This window comes from Siphateles boraxobius, unplaced genomic scaffold, assembly GCF_051911475.1.
Source record: "Siphateles boraxobius isolate OS27281-9 unplaced genomic scaffold, OSU_SipBor_1 195, whole genome shotgun sequence".
NCBI classification, from domain to species: Eukaryota; Metazoa; Chordata; class Actinopteri; order Cypriniformes; family Leuciscidae; genus Siphateles; species Siphateles boraxobius.
Genome location: NW_027508805.1, coordinates 352,347 through 369,608, shown reverse-complemented (window position 1 = coordinate 369,608; position 17,262 = coordinate 352,347). Strand labels below are relative to the sequence as shown.

General features: G+C 35.3%; 1 protein-coding gene across 4 annotated transcripts in view; it reads right to left on the bottom strand.

Annotated features, from left to right (window-relative positions):
- Window positions 1–16,579, bottom strand: part of fkbp15b (FKBP prolyl isomerase family member 15b) — a 50,167-nt gene extending 33,588 nt beyond the window's left edge. For 2 of the 4 annotated variants that reach the window (XM_077235484.1, XM_077235486.1), the window contains exons 1-9: window positions 16,339–16,579; window positions 13,934–14,040; window positions 8,499–8,577; window positions 6,155–6,224; window positions 6,001–6,075; window positions 5,820–5,918; window positions 2,378–2,527; window positions 1,577–1,645; window positions 1,363–1,506 (exon numbers count right to left, since the gene is read on the bottom strand). In XM_077235484.1, coding sequence (XP_077091599.1) covers window positions 1,363–1,506; window positions 1,577–1,645; window positions 2,378–2,527; window positions 5,820–5,918; window positions 6,001–6,075; window positions 6,155–6,224; window positions 8,499–8,577; window positions 13,934–14,040; window positions 16,339–16,388 — 843 coding nt within the window. In that variant the 5' untranslated portion in view covers window positions 16,389–16,579. The remainder of the gene's footprint in view (window positions 1–1,362; window positions 1,507–1,576; window positions 1,646–2,377; window positions 2,528–5,819; window positions 5,919–6,000; window positions 6,076–6,154; window positions 6,225–8,498; window positions 8,578–13,933; window positions 14,041–16,338) is intronic. The other 2 variants (XM_077235483.1, XM_077235485.1) reach the window with 1 other exon arrangement.
- Between the last annotated feature and the right edge of the window lie 683 nt (window positions 16,580–17,262).

Here is a 17,262-nt window from a genome sequence, read left to right as displayed (position 1 = left end):
AAACAGCGGCAGAAGCGCCTGACCTGGGCTACAGAGAAGCAGCACTGGACTGTTGCCTAGTGGTCCAAAGTACTTTTTCCAGATGAAAGCAAATTTTGCATGTCATTCGGAAATCAAGGTGCCAGAGTCTGGAGGAAGACTGGGGAGAAGGAAATGCCAAAATGCCAAAATGCCTGAAGTCCAGTGTCAAGTACCCACAGTCAGTGATGGTCTGGGGTGCCATGTCAGCTGCTGGTGTTGGTCCACTGTGTTTTATCAAGGGCAGGGAGCTATCAGGAGATTTTGGAGCACTTCATGCTTCCATCTGCTGAAAAGCTTTATGGAGATGAAGATTTCATTTTTCAGCACGACCTGGCACCTGCTCACAGTGCCAAAACCACTGGTAAATGGTTTACTGACCATGGTATTACTGTGCTCAATTTGCCTGCCAACTCTCCTGACCTGAACCCCATAGAGAATCTGTGGGATATTGTGAAGAGAAAGTTGAGAGACGCAAGACCCAACACTCTGGATGAGCTTAAGGCCGCTATCGAAGCATCCTGGGCCTCCATAACACCTCAGCAGTGCCACAGGCTGATTGCCTCCATGCCACGCCGCATTGAAGCAGTCATTTCTGCAAAAGGATTCCCGACCAAGTATTGAGTGCATAACTGAACATAATTATTTGAAGGTTGACTTTTTTTTTGTATTAAAAACACTTCTTTTATTGGTCGGATGAAATATGCTAATTTTTTGAGATAGGAATTTTGGGTTTTCATGAGCTGTATGCCAAAATCATCAGTATTAAAACAATATAAGACCTGAAATATTTTAGTTGTTGTGCAATGAATCTAAAATATATGAAAGTTGAATTTTTATCATTACATTATGGAAAATAATGAACTTTATCACAATATGCTAATTTTTTGAGAAGGACCTGTATATCGCTATCGCAATATGACATTTTCCCAAAATCGTGCAGCCCTAATTAAAAGTAGTTATTTCTCCACCACCTGCGTGACATCATTAACCAAAGTGATTGAACGACCAATTTGCGACGCTACGGTTTCGAGAAACAGTTGTGACTAGCTAGTTGATTTCTTCAATGATGCATCGTACTATAGTTAAGCAGCGAGTTACGTCGTTGTACGAGAAACACACCCCTGAGCTGAGTTACTGACAGACAGGGAAGAGAGGAGCTGCAACAATGGAGAATATAGGGAAAATAATACAATCAAGCATGAAAACCATGAAAAACAATCAAAAACTTTGAAAAAGGGCAGAATAGGTCCTCTTTAAGACATTGGAACATATCATAAAAACCTGAATCATCTTGAAAACAACTTAATCAAACATGATACAGTAAATGTGAGAATGGCGTACCCGACGGATCTCCGCTTCGAAGATTAGCATGCTATCCGGAGGCACGCGGTTGGGAACGCCCTGCGATCCGTACGCAAGACCGGGAGGAATCACCATCAGTCGCCTTCCTCCTTTCCTCATGTTCAACATGCCCTCCTCCCAGCCCTGAGAGAGAGAATCGCTTTAGACTGCCGTATGAGCGATAATCACACGTAAAAGACAAAATCCCTCTCACCTTAATGACCTTCCCAGCCCCCAGCTTCAGTCTCAGCAGTTTGTCTTTATTCAGATTGGAGTCAAACATCTGGAGGAGAGGAAAATAATATACAGAAAGAATTTGGATAAAGCTGGGTAGCAAGAAATAAAACAAATGATCAACGGGTAAAGTGTTATTTTTTAAAGACATGTATACTTTTATTCTGCATGGACACATTAAATTGATCAGAAGTGACAGTAAAGTGACATGTTGTAAAATGTTGTTGTTTTTCTTTTTTACTTTCTATTCATCAAAGAAATCCTAAAAAAAAGTATTAATGGTTTCTACAAAAATATGAAGCAGCAAGACTTTTTCAACTGATAATAATCAGAGCACAAAATCATCATATTATACCGATTTCTGAAGAATCATGTGAGACTGGAGTAATGATGCTGAAAATTCAGCTTTGATCACAGGAATAAATTACATTTTAAAATATATTCAAACAAAATAATTATTTTAAATATTGTAATAATATTTCATAATTTTACTGTATTTTTGATCAAACAAATAAAGCCTTTGTAAGCATACAATATTTTTTTTTTTAAATGTACCAATCTTAAACATTAGTTTTGCTCTATAATTCTCATTAAAACCATGTTTACATTAACCAGGATGTTAATCGGATTTTGGTCATATTACGATTATGTATGCATCATGTAAATACATTAACTTGCTTCACATGTAGTGCACTTCAGATCATAATGGCAGCTTATTAACTTTCCTAAGCCATGTCCATTTTAGGCCACATAATTACAGTCATTAATAAAACATCTTTACCTGTCCGATGGTGTGGTTCTGCAGCAGCCAGCCAGTGTAGGCCACTTCTAATGAGTCTCCATTCTCCACAGCCTGACCCTCTCCAAGAAGAAGATCCTGGGTCAGGACAGAGTCTCCCGGACCGACACAGTTCACTTTGGCAAGACAAACCTGAAACAATTACATTGCAGTGTGAGAATCTCCTCACAATATCAGGTGACGAAAGACCCACAAAACACAAACCTCTTTAGAAAAGTCTGTATCTGAATACAGAACTGGTTTACTCGGCACACGTGTGCAGAAACATATTGGATTCATAGCCTCCACAAAATAGTGACTTGTGAATGTACTACAGCACGAATTAACAAGGCTAAACCTAGTACCATTGATGCATGGCAATGTTTTTCTTCCAAGATATTGGAATATATAAAGGAATGACCCCTTTTTTTTATTAATTTTTTTCTCTCCTCCTCCTCCTTTCAAATTGTTAAATTATTGGTAATATGTCTGTTGTTCCCCCTTCACTGTCTGTTTGTTTGAGTGGATGTTATTTTATTTCTAAAGACAATAAAGAGTTGATCACAAAAAAGAAAAGTCTGTGCACGGGAAAACAGCCCTCTTGCTGATGTAATATTGTATGATAACAACATATGATATATAAAATACCAAAACTTTATTCGTCTATTATGGAACATATACCTATAACTGCACTGACACATCACGCAGTGAAAGCAAGCATGAGAGACAAATGCGATGTCAGCTCGCAGTGCGCCCTCGTACATAGTTAAAAGTAAAACAATGATTACAATATCATAATAGACAATACACATCGCACACCACTACACACATAAAGAATGAACTTACAATTGAACTGAAATGAACCAGCTTTCTTCTCCTCTCCTGCTGTTTCGCGTGAGGGAGACAGACGTAATGCTGGCACGAATGTGACGTGAAATGTCATGTGAACGAGCAAATCCACAATGAACGAATAATAATTTAGATAAAAAACATTTAGATATGTCTAAGTCAAAATTGCCATCGAAAATATAAGACCTTTCATAAGTAAAAATAAAGACTTTTTAAGGCCTTACATTTTTAAAATCTAATTTAAGACTTTTTAAGGACCCGCGGACACCCTGACTTTATTAAGTATTATTTTTTTCTGGAAACCTTTTACTTTAACTTCACTACATTTGACAAGACAAATATCGTACTTTTTACTCCACTACATTTCTGTCCAGGTCCTCGAGTAGAAAGTAGTAACGTGGTAAAGTAGGGCTTTTTTTCATCTCTAAAGCATGATTGTTTTTTTGCAGGTGACAGACAGCCAATCAGTAATCACTCTTGTAGGGTTACGCGTCCTGAAGTTCAGAGATTCCCCATCATTTTCTTTGAACACTAATCAACTGGTGGAAAAATGGACGAAGACAGATCTTTGGTGAAGTGCGTGCGTCCATGGCAAATAGGCATTTCTGTTTTGCTGTTTGTTAAAGAAGTATTACTGTTATACAGCTATAGTTGTGTAGCCGGGTTTTAAACCAGGTTGGGATTTTTATAGACCACTTGATTCAAATGTGCATGAATGGATGCATGACTTCTTTTGTTGGGGTGGTAGGAGTGTTAAAAGGGTGGTATAAAGCCCATTTCACAAGATGTAAAATAAGTCTCTAATGTCCCCAGAGTGTGTATGTGAAGTTTTAGCTCAAAATACCCCACAGATATTTTATATAGCATGTTAAAGTTGTCACTTTTTGAGGGTGAGCAAAAACGCACCATTTTTGTGTCTGTCCCTTTAAATGCAAAAGGGTGAGCACCCGTCCCGCTTTGCGTTGTCCCGCACGTCACATATTGAGAAAATGTCCCGCATTTTATTCAGTCTTTTGGTTTTAAATGATCATATTAAGGAAACATGCATTCGTTCTTTTGCCTTTTTAAGAAATCTTTTTTTTAATTCTTTTTTCACCTATATTTAACAGCGCTTCGTCAGAAATACAAATACAACAGCTGTTTTTAAAATCCTATCCAATGGTTGAAAGCACAGGCGTAAACACGGTCACTAGTGGGTTGTGACGGCTGTCAATCAAAATGTTGTTTCGTTCCATGTGTTCCCTGTCAGAAAACAAATGGATAATTCTGTAAATTTAACAGAATTGATCAACTTGTTCCCTGCTGTGGTTGTTTTAATTCACATCCTTTCTAAAACCAGGAATGTTTTTGGTTTAAAATATTCTTTTTTTTATTTTATTTATTTTTTTTTTTTATTTAACAATCAGGCATACATACAAACAAACCAACATAGTGCAGTAGTGAGCAATCTTGTAAATCCATACTTCCAGCAGTGACAAGAGTGATTTAAGTGTTTAAGTGTGTATGTGTGCGGGTGTGAGTGTGGTTATGTGTATGTGTGTGTATGCGTAAACAAAGTAACCGTTTATTATGTATTACCATTGTTATTACCATCACCATCCCACTTCCCACTACCACCATATTGCCAATATTGTGTTGGTAGATTTTTTACTTCCATCCTTCCTCCTATGTAATAATTGCCATTGTCAATCCTGCATAAAATACGACATAATAAGATAATATAATATAAGATAATATAAGATAACCTTCCTCCTCATCTCATCAGTCCATATCTTTTCCTATTTTTTTTTTAACTATTAATTTTTTTTTTGTGTTATGTGTGTTATGTGCAATGTCTAAGGTGCATTAAAATAGGGAGTACAGTGCGAGAGTGTCTCAAATTGGGACAGAGATGCTGTCCCGTTGAAACCACTTCTCGCCTGTCTAGCCTGCCTTGGTGTTAAAATATTCTTAATATATAAGACTGTCAATGATCTAATTTCATGTTGTTTTATATTTTATTTGTTCATTGTTTATTTTGTTGGATTTTAGTGGGACTTGGTCAGAACCGTTTCAGAAATAGTGAATATGATGTTGAAGTTAAATGTCATGTAAAATAAAGACGTGTTATGTTACATTGTGATGTAATGGTGTTTTCTGGAAGGGACTAAAGAACAAATAATTTTTATCAGCTGAAGTGCAGCATACAAATGTTTTTATTAAGTTAGATAAACATTATATAACAGTTTCAGGTTATGTTTTAGTGTTGGTAACATGTCCCACATTGTCCCACACAAACTTATAATTGTCCCACAATTATTAATTTGGTTTGTTTGATGGGTGTCACCCTAGCTGCTGCTGTAAATTTTAGGGTTGGTGATGTCACTAACCCGGGAGGAATGTCGTGTAGTCCCTACCAGCCGTTTGTTGTAGTCCTTAAAAAGCAATTTCATTACAAGAAAATATCTCCCTTTGCTTTGAACTTTGAGCATTGTAACTTTACAGATGTTGTTTATGCTCAAACAGCAACATTTCACACCAACTAAAGTTAGAAAAGTGAAATCATGATCAACCACCCCTTTAAATAAAAATGAAAACCCCATAAAACACAACAAACCTCTTTAGAAAAGTCTGTAGCTGCTTTCTCCGATTCAAACATCAGTGACCAATTCTGTCTCTGGTCATCATAAAACGTGCAGTAGTTACTGGGCTGGACCTGAATATGAAAGAGATCATTACAAACCGCGTTGGGAAAGCAAACACCTCGTCAGTCTTTAATTACGTGAATAAGAGCTCACAGTGAGGATGAAGCCTCTGTGGATCCTGGCGGCCGTCACCGGTTTCTGCTGACTGACATACAGCAGGATCTTGTACTAAAGAAGAGTTCAGACGTTTGTGTGTGTTATAAACATCCCCATTTAAGACTCAGTCAAAAAAAGGGGTCATTCTAACCTCTTTAGTTGTATGATTTCCAAGGACCGCAGCTCCCAGCTTGCCTTGTTTCACATACTGTCCGTTAACACTGCAAAGACAGAAACAGTGATCACTGCATTTCCCTTTTCATCACATCAGTCTGAAAACTACATAACAGACAGTCAGCGCTCAAGATAAATCTGTATATGTAAATTCTAGCATGTACTTTGCTTTGGATATATATATATATATTTCATGCCCTATTCTTTACACTTAAAATTAATCTGTTATTAGATCTGAAGTTAAAGGGATTGTTCACCCAAAAATATAATTTCTGTCATCATTAACCCTCATGTCGTTCCAAACCGTAAAACTTACAATGACCAATAAAGATATAAGTGAGATCTAAGAGATTGACAGTACACGTAAATATAAATACCACTTTGACACTTCAAAAAAGTTCCATGATTGTAAAACTAATCCATAGTAATCGAGCGGTTTAGTCCAAATTTTCTGAAGAGACTGGATCACTCTATATAATGAACAGACAGAATTTAGCTTTTATTCACATATAAACATTGATCAGCACACATGAACAGAGCTCAACCGAACCTCTAACGCACGACCTCTTGCTGAAGCTCAAATCTGCTGTGAAACACGAGAATGAACTTATCAAACAAGCATACTTGAGCTTCTGAAGACCAGAACTGATGTGTGTTGATGAATGTTTGTGAATAAAATAAGATGAATAAAAGCCTAAATTAAATCTGTTCATAATATATAGCAATCCAGTCTCTTCTAAAAAACTTGGCTCGATTAATATGGATTCGTTTTATGATATCTTTATTCACTTTTTAAAGAGTCAAAGTCATAGTCGCGTAGCTGTCAATGGAGGGACAGAAATCTTAAAATTTTCATTTAAAGATCTTCATTTGTGTTTCAAAGATGAATGAAAATCTTACGATTTTGGAACAACATGTGAGTGAGTAAATGATTGCAGAATACATTTTTGGGAGAACTATCCCTTGAAATGGATGTAATTCAAGGTCTCTTTTAAAAACATTCAACAGATTGTGGCAGAAGTGAAAGCACTTAAAAAACATTAAAGTGTAAAAAAGTAATATAAGTATACTGTAAAGTAAATGTTTTCATTTTATACAAAATGCTCATTTTACAAAATAATTTGGCCTCTAAAATAGCTACTAAATCAAAGCCATATGTCTAACCATGTTGAAATGACAAAAAAATAAACCCGCTATAAGGTTTTAAAGTACTAATTCCATGGTTACACAATGTCCAATTTCAAAACGGTTTGCAGAGGATGAATTTTGAGCGTTTAAGCTTTCGCATGATACCTTATTTAGGTATAAATGGGCAATAAAAAAAGTGTGCCAAGTGTCCCACTACGGTGACACTAACAGTTAACATGCTAAATAACAAATATATACAAATATACATAATATATGTGTATATATATATATATATATATATATATATATATATAATATATACAGGGCTTAGCATAAATGAATACACCCATATCTAGAGATTGGCATGGTGTTATTTCAGTTAGGCTAATAGCTGATATGATTTGCATTGAGAGATGATCTTATGGAAAGTTCCCCATGCCGATCTCTAGATATGGTGAAGGGAATGTGATGATGTGGGATATTTTAATCCCAAAGGCCAAGGGAACTTTATCAGGATGCATATTATCCTGATCCATGAAATAACTGTCCTTTAATAATAAAAATCTGCTGTCTCTATGGGAATTTAACATAGGGGTGTCCTGACTTATGCAACCTGTATTTTAAGGAAGAACATTTATTTATTTACGATACATTATTCATTCACAAAGAAATGTTTCCTCATTTTTTTAAATTAAGGCATTAAGATCAGTTTCCAAAAGATGATTTTTTATTCCTTTTTTGATTTTTGATTTTTATTCCAGTGCTAAGCACCGTATATATATATATATGGTTACACTTTATTTCGATAGTCACTTTAGACATTCTACTAACTATAATTAACTTTTCAACTACATGTCAACTAACTGTAATTAGATTATTAGTAGGCTGTAATAGACTGCCAGTAGACTGTTAGGTTATGGTTAGGTGTTAGGGTTCGGGTTAGGAGACTTGTAGTTGTTAAGTTACTTATAGTCAGTAGAATATCTTTTGGGGGAGCAACAAAATAAGGTTTTAGCACATATTAAGCAGACAGTCTACTAATACTCTAATTACAGTTAGTTGACATATAGCTGCAAAGTTACTTCTAGTTAGTAGAAAGTCTAAAGTAGACTATCGAAATAAAGTGTTACCATATATATATATATATATATATAAAATATATATAAAATGTACAAAATTATTTTTCAACTTACTATCTGTAGGCATGTACTGCAGTAGCAAAGAGAACAGCAGGAGGATTCTGGGAAGGGGCTGACTTTTGGTTTGGGGGTCCTGTAAAAACATGTCAGAAAAGTCTGCATTAAAGGAGCAGTATCATACTTTACTTTTACAATACACGGTTTTGCCACTTTTCCACAGCGCAAACATCGTTGTCTTATTCACTAACAACTTACAAAACCAGTGTAAAGGCCGTTGCACAATGAGTCTGAAATTTTCATACGCATTATTTCGTATTCGTGATTCGGTGGCTCTGAATTATCAAAACAACATTCAAACTGCTTGCTACTGTAGGATTACAAATTTTATTTAAATGTTTAATTTAGATTTCCAATACAATAGTATTTTATATTGAGAAAGTTTCAAACGGTAGGGGTTAACAGCGGGATATTCCTGAATGTCCCATCTCAGTACGAGAAGGCTAGGCTTTTCCTGTTCTCATTGTTTTACCGGGTGAAGAGTCATGCTGAGCAAGTTTGAACACCTGCTATTTTATTAGTTCTCGTCTCAGTGCGAGAAGTCCTGCACCGTTCTGTTCTCATGTCTCAGCTCATTTACATGCTTTCTTCATCACAATGTAATCCCTCCCCCTTGAAATGTATATAAACTACAATGTAAAGTTCCCTTAGTTAGTCTTGACTTGGGTAAGATTTTGGACCAAGCAGACTACAGCAAATAAAGAATCCTGCTTAAATAACTCTCCTGGTTTTCGCTTCTGAGTTTTTCTACACTGAAGAAGGAAGAAGTTTACAGCACTACGGATGCGAAAAACGCAGAAAATCAAACCCGATCCGAATTTTTTTATGACTGACTAAAGTTTCGGAGGCAGTGTGCAAGCATAATTGACATAACGTGAGGTCGATTTTTTTTTTAACGTGCGAAAACTTCAGATTGCAATGGCCTTAACGGGTTACATGTGTTGCGTCTTTAATATTTAAGTCAGTTACATTCAAACACGGCTCCTATGTAAATTAGGCTCATTGTAAATCGTGCTTTATTCATAAAAAAGCCTAGTGCGTCCACGCTGTTATCCTGGCATTGAATGAATCCTGGCATTAAATGAACGAAGTCTAGCCTAAAGTTCAATAATTAATAATATCAGTGTTCCATTCTTAATGAACAAGAATATATATCATTGTTTCATTATTAGTAAATCTGCCCTAAATTGTTAAAAAATTAATATTTTATATTATATAATAATATTTGAGTGTAACAGTCATATTCCAGAAGTAAAATTCTCATTCATTATCTCTATTAAGAAATTTATTTTTGACAATCTAACACTATAAACAGTTAAATACAGACATACTGTGAGGTTGCTATATGATTTTGATTATGCCATCAGCCGCATGATTTCAATGTATTTTTTTTTATAAATTTTTTTTTAAAAATCTTTATCAAATCTTAACGATACAAATAGTAAGAACAAAAAAAATAGAGTTATTAATACAGAAAACAAAATATTAAACAGGAACAGAGTTTCAAATAAATATATTAAAGATGGAGCATAACTGAATGGTTTTAGCAGCCTTCTTATTTTTTGAAACATAGATGGATTTGATGTACTGTTCCGCCTCCTTACCAAAAGCAATAAAGGAAGCTTTAGAATTACTAAATTTGCCTTTGTGAATATGATATTTCCCTAAAATGATCAATAGATTAATTAGGTATATTTCTTCCTGTTTTTTACCCTTGTTAACTTGTAGACCAAACAGCACATCCCTCCACAACAAAGAATAATGTATTGGGACAGATCTTTCCAGAAAGTGAAGGTATAGGGACATTTACAGAACAGGTGTACCAAAGTTTCTGGACATACTCCACATAAAGAACAGTTAACACATAAGTCAAGTTTAAACCTAAGGAGATATTGCTTAGCGGGATAATACCTATGTATAATTTTGAAAGACTTCTCTTACTTTATTCGTAAGAAGGTATTTGTAAGGAAGGTTCCTTATATTTCCCCAATTCGGGTTGTCAAGAAAGATAGACCAATAGGGTACAACATTAGGGATGCTGGTGACATATCTCTGGAATAATGAGCGAATATTATTATTCCTCGTTATGGTTGCGAAACATATATTAACAATTGAGGTCAACCTAGGGTCCAAAACAGGTATGAAATCAGGTTTTCCAGTCCCTTTTAAGAGGAAGTTGGTAAACCAAATGGTAAACAACAAAACAACCAAGAAAACATCTCCAATCTTGTCATTTCAGTCATAGCCTACTTTCGATATGTTTACAAGACTGCATACTCCGCGGATAAATAAAACACACACACACACGGGTTTGGTTTGGGTTGTGCTAGCCTATGCAGCTGTCTGTATATCTCACTAAAAGAAAGTTTATATATAATATTTTCTGGCTAGTCTTCTTTAGTTTTTTATTTATTTATAATACACCATACTTTCACCCAAACTGAACAATTAAAATACTGAAGTATAATCTGTAGCTGCACACTAAATGTCACATTTTGCATCATCCGGCGGACTTTTGCTGACACAAATTTCGATTACACTTTATTTTAAGGTGACGATAAGCACTGAGTAATATAAATTAACTACATATACTTACTATAAAGTTATGGTCAGGGTTTGGTTTAGGGTTAGTTACTTTATTTACTGTTGTATAATTTACTGTTATCACGGGAATAAGTACATACAGTAATGTGTAGCTACGTCACATTAAAATAAAGCGTTAACGGAATTTCCCGTCCAAGTAACACAGGGAAAGGAAATTGTTAATTTACATATTACTAGCGACACTGTAACAAATACAAAGTAATTGCAAACTTTGGGTGTGTTCACACTTGGCATGTTTGGTTGCATTAAAACAAACTCAGGTGCGATTGCTCTGTTAGTGCGGTTGATTTGAATAAGTGTGAACGCTGTCATCCGAACTCTGGTGCCACCAAACAAACGGACCGAGACGCTGAAAAGATGAGTCTCGAGTAGGGTTGGGCTGTATTTCGGTAATATCGTATACCGCGGGGTCTTAAAATAGCAACGGTATCAGTTTCAATACCGTCATTACCGGCACTTATATATAATATATAAATATCATTTATTCAATGCCTAAAAATGCTTATGTAGTTGTCATCAAGTGACAGTGTGGAGGAGAAAGAGAAAGAGAGAGAGAGAAGGGAGAGGCGGTAAATACTGACGAGGCAATTTGTAAATATTGCAATAAAAAAGGTGACCGCGAGAGATCTCTAACCTCTAGAAACCTCTAACCTAATCTCGTTAGTCTAGTCTCATCTCCGAAACAACCACACACTCACTGCTGCGAGGATGCATTTTGCCCCGAGTTCATTAAATAAGCGCATTAGTTTATATTTGTTAAAATATTATAATGTTATTTTTTTTACGTTGATAATGAAAACTGAACAGCACGAGTAAGATGGGATACATCGGGAGTCAGACATTGACCACTTAATTAAGTTTCATTTTGTAAAAGGCCTTTCTTTAAAGTGAATTTCGTTTTGTATAAATTGTATCTTAATTTTAATAATTTTTTTATCAACCAATTGCCTGAATTTAATAAATAAGAATCAAATATAGCAGACAACATAATCATGACATGATCGCATTGCATTGAAATCTCATCATAAATTAACCGAAACTCAGTGTATGTCTCACAGACATGACAGATATCTAAATAAAGCTTGAAATTTCATTAAACGAAACAGTTAAAAACGAAAAGAAATAGGCCACTCGCTGATTATTTAATCCATGATGAGCATTTCTCTCTATGCGCGTTCATACGGAAATGGCGATCATCAATTCATTAAACGAAACTATTCAAAACGAAAAGAAATAGGCTAGCCTACTCTCTGATTATGTAATCCATGATGTGCATTTCTCTCTATCGTTCACTATGGAGATTCGTCAATTTCTCTAAACGAAACAATTCAAAAGGAAAAGAAATATAGGCAGCATACTCTCTGATTAATCCATGATGTGCATTTCTCTCTATCGTTCACTACGGAGATATCAATCGTCAATTTCTTTAAAAGAAACAATTCAAAAGGAAAAGAAAAAGGCTAGCCCATACCTTCTGATTATGTAATCCATGATTTGCATTTCTCTCTATATATGCGCGTTCACTAGGAGATGGCGATCGTCAACTTAATCTTTGCAGCACTGACAGAAAAGTTGTATTAATAAAAATCAATGGACGCGTGTCACCGGATTTACAAATGCACTTATTCCTTGTTGCTTGTTAATTTAATTTAAATTAATTAATAAAATGAATACTTTAATTGTCATAATTAAAATAATTAAATATTATTAAGTGTCCCATTTTTGCTCATTTATAAATAGTATTTATATCTACCACCCCCTCAGCACCTGGGTTAAACAATTATTTGGCGCCACCATATTATAACGGCCCACTTATAAAAAAGAGTCGAGTCTAAATAGGGCTCCGGCTCATAATTACATTTAATGCCGTCAGCCGGGATCAGACACAACGTGCACGGGTTGGCCTTGATTTTTTTTTTGTTATTTTTGCCCGATCTGGTATTCAGTTTCTGAACGGTGTAGGCACAAGCCAACAGTTTTGTGACGCTGTCTGAGCCTTATGTCATAATTTTTAATTAGTCACGGTAATACCGTATACCCCGGTAAAATAGGGAGGAGGTTTGACGGTATCAAAATTTGGATACCGCCCAAGCCTAGTCTCGATCCACTTCCAAACTACCTCTGGTGCGGTTCGACTGATATATGTACACAATATGGACCAAAGACATGTAAACCAACCAAAAACAGGAAGATCCGACCCTAAAAAGTACTGTTTGTTTCTCATCATAGTCGTGATGTTGCGACCGAGGGATTCTTGACGCTGTTTTGACTCCTTTAAACATTTAATAAGCTCTACACAAGTTGTCAGCTGATCAAAATACCATCATATGTAGCTACGCACATGTTTTGGACGTTCGGTAAGTTCAATCACGTAATAAAAGCGAACCAACCAGTTGTGAACGTATCCTTACGACTTTAGGTTCGGTGTAAAAAAAAATCTGAACGCGAAGCAGACCATGACTATTTTTTTTTTTGGTCCGGACCAAACGAACCGAACTACAAGTGTGAACACACCCTTACACTTTAAACAAAGACGTTTTATTTTTTCATCCCTATGAGAAAACTACTTTAAGAACAAAGGCCATTTAAAAGTGTGTGGTTGCTGATCACTCTATTAGACATCTTGGACATGTAAACAGGGACGTTTTATTCATTCACCTGTCTGAAATCTGAAAGTTGCACAACGTTTAGTTTTAAAACATTTTATAGGGATGAGTGTGGAAATTTGAAGTCATGACAGTTGCAGGACATTTTTAAGGTTGTTTATAGAGTTATTTTATCAACAAAAAAAAAGGATGAACATTTGATCCCTCATGATATGACCTTACCCGAGTTTGCAGAGCTCTTGCGGGGCTGTTTGGGAGCCGTGTACTGGAAAGACTCATTACCTTTGCTCACTGTCTGATCCAGTCCAAAGAGAGAGGCTAACTTTGCTCTGAAATCACAAAAAAGCAGCAAGTAAATCCACTATTACACTATCACATGAGTCTCTGAACGATGCTCAATTCTCAAATTAAACCTGATCTAATTTAGCCTTTGAATGAGTTTTTGATTCAGCTGTAAACTGAAGGACATCAATGAACACCTGCTTGAAACCAGAATAAAGTACAACCTCAGTAATATCATCAGTACGGTGATAAACACACACGTACGGCACTGACCCATGGATCTCTCTCCACTTGTAGTCATTGTCCTGCTGTCGTGCCATGCTCAGCTAGGCCGCCAACAGCGTGTGCATTTTGACCTGTTGCTTTTTAGCACATTTAAGGAATGATAACAAGGAAATTTCCCCACATGTGCATGTGAGCTTCGTGTCACTCTTCCAATTGCATGTAATATCAGATCTCTTTAGCAGGTCTTGCAGTGTCAACAACCACACAGGAGCTCCTCGTGACTGTGGCGCCCCGTTCCCATCCGGGACGTCCAACTACAGCATGTGAGCGGCATTAACACTCGCTTTAGTCTCCGCCACTCCACAATCCTTCCTAACAGCTTCATATTCCCCAGTTTTTACACGGCTCTGTGGAATACTTGACTCTGATTGGTCAATCGCGCCATCCAACGGTATATTATTCCCAGAAAATAGAAACACAGGCTCATCCGGGGAACTGAAGTCTATACGCCTGCTATGAACAGTTTATCTTCGTGGAAGTTTTGCATTCGTTGAGCTAATAAAATATTAAAAACTCAAATTTTGTGTTTTAAATATGCAAATGAGCCATTACGTAATTTAATATGCACTAATTTGCATAGCTTTCCAGAATAGAAATCTGAATAATTTGGTAAAGTTAGGTTCAAAGTTAATTTTTCATTTTGTTGACATAATAGAGTTGAAGGTTTTAACTGAGGGAGTTTTGGATTTTCTCTTTTTTATCACTCCATAAAACAGAAAAATTAAATAAAATGTTGTATAAAATCAGACAAATTATATATGAATAAATATTTTCTGAAAAAGTTTTCTAGCTCAGTCCATGAAAAACAATTCATTTTCCACTTTTAAAGATATATAACTGGAATTGGAAAGTAGATACAAACAAATAGATAGTGTAATAAACACTTCAACGTGTATTTTGGATGTTTTCTGATTTATTTAAATATGCCATCCAGTATCGTGGACTCGCTCTCTCTTGTTTCATACGAACGCCGTTTTGTGACATGTTTTGTACACTGTTGGATTATAAGACACAAACAAGTACGATTTTAAAACAGTTTAATCTGAAATCAGTATCTCTTATATTTCCATTATTATTTATGTGGTGAAATGCTGTGTAATAAGTGGTATGACTTTATACCGTATCTCTTACATGTCCGTCTAAAACAAATAAATGATTAAATTAATTATACATCTAACTATCCAGTACTATAATGAGTAGAAAAAATGTAATGTAGCTTGAAAGAAGAGAACAATATATATATATATATATATCTTTTTTATATTTCGACATATCTACAGCATAAACTGGGTCTTTATTCAAGACAACATATACGTGCCATTTAAATTCCCTCACATGAGAATCATCATATTTAGGGATCGTGGCATCTAAATAATTGAAAACCCCCATTTAAGCAACACTCGGAAATGTCTGAATGTCTAGCATTAAATAAACCAAAGTTAGTCCTGAGAAAACTAGCAGAATTTGTTTGCCACTTGTTTTGATTTTTTGCTGTATAATGCAATCCCACTGAAACATTAATAAGGGTGATTTAGTGTTCAGTGATGTTTTTGGGGCCACTAGTGGTCCTTCAGTGGGCTATGAGATTTGGGAGTAATTAGTAAACAATTTAACCTATATATTACTTCATAAGCTGAGATGATTTTAGTGAAACTGAAGAAAGAAACACCCAAACCAAGAGTTTCCTTCAGCACGACAGTTAAAAGATCAGACATCATGTGATCAAGGAAGCCATGCCAGAACAAATGTAACATTCAAGTGATGACTGTTTAAATCAACTCGTTGTTTTATTAACACAACAAACGGTTCACTTGTCTGTTAATGTACTTTTGTCGCCAAAAAAACTTTCTGTCGTCCATAGGAAAGCTGCAAAATATTTGCTATATAAGTAGCCAATAGGTGACACTTCACTTTCGGTTTCTATTGCACCATAAGTGCATTAGAGTTGTTTCCGGTCTAAACATCTAAATAAACTTTATTTAGATAAATAATGTGAACGATGTTTTCCTGGAGACTTTCGCCTGCATGATTGTGTCTTTGTCCGTCAGGAAAACACTCACCCTCCAGTGGGAGACAGAAAGTCTCCGTCCTCGTCGTCTGCTGCAAACATGCCTCTGAATGATCCTCACAACGCGAGAGTCTAACGTTACTAATATTACAGATATGAAGTAATGATCGCCTGCATGCGGTGAGAAAATATTAACATATAATAATTATTTCCAAGTCGCTTCCTGGTTCTGCTGGTGTCAGCTGACCCACCACATGATCACGCGCGCTCTACGTCACTCAGCACTTGCACTAACTGAAATCAAAGTTTTTTTTTTTATCAATCGGGACTGGTAAATTATTTTTAATAGATAAATCAGTTTTTTTTTATATTATTTTTCTTTTTAACTATTGAACTATAGCTTGTTTATTGTCTGAAAGTTTGTTTTTTGTACCTTACCTTTGTTAAAATTTGCACACAAAAAAAAAAAGAAAAGAAAGGGGAACTGTGAAGTGAATCTGGACTGAAAGACTGAGGGACTCTGGAGTATTGTTGTATTATGTTATGACAATGATGATAATTGTTGTTGTTAATGTTTGTTTTCTTCTTCTTCTAGCCTTAAAAAAATCTAGGTTTTCATTTTATTTATTGTATTGTGTGTTTGTATTTTTTTCTCTAAAACTATAGAGAAAATATATATCTGTTAAATGATGAAAGCTCGAATGAAAAAACAGCGCGAGAAAAAAATAGTCATAAAAGCTTTTTTGGAAAATCTAAAATAAAACATAATATTATAATTTATGATAAAATTATAATATATAAAACATTTTATGATTGCATAATATTTATGTATTTGTTATAATTGTACTTTAATTATCCTTTATTTTATTATATTTTATATTATTTATATTTTCATGAGAAATTACCATATAGTATCGATCAAAACTCGATTGGCGGCAATTTGAGAACGTCATTATCTTGACATAGGATCTTCTTT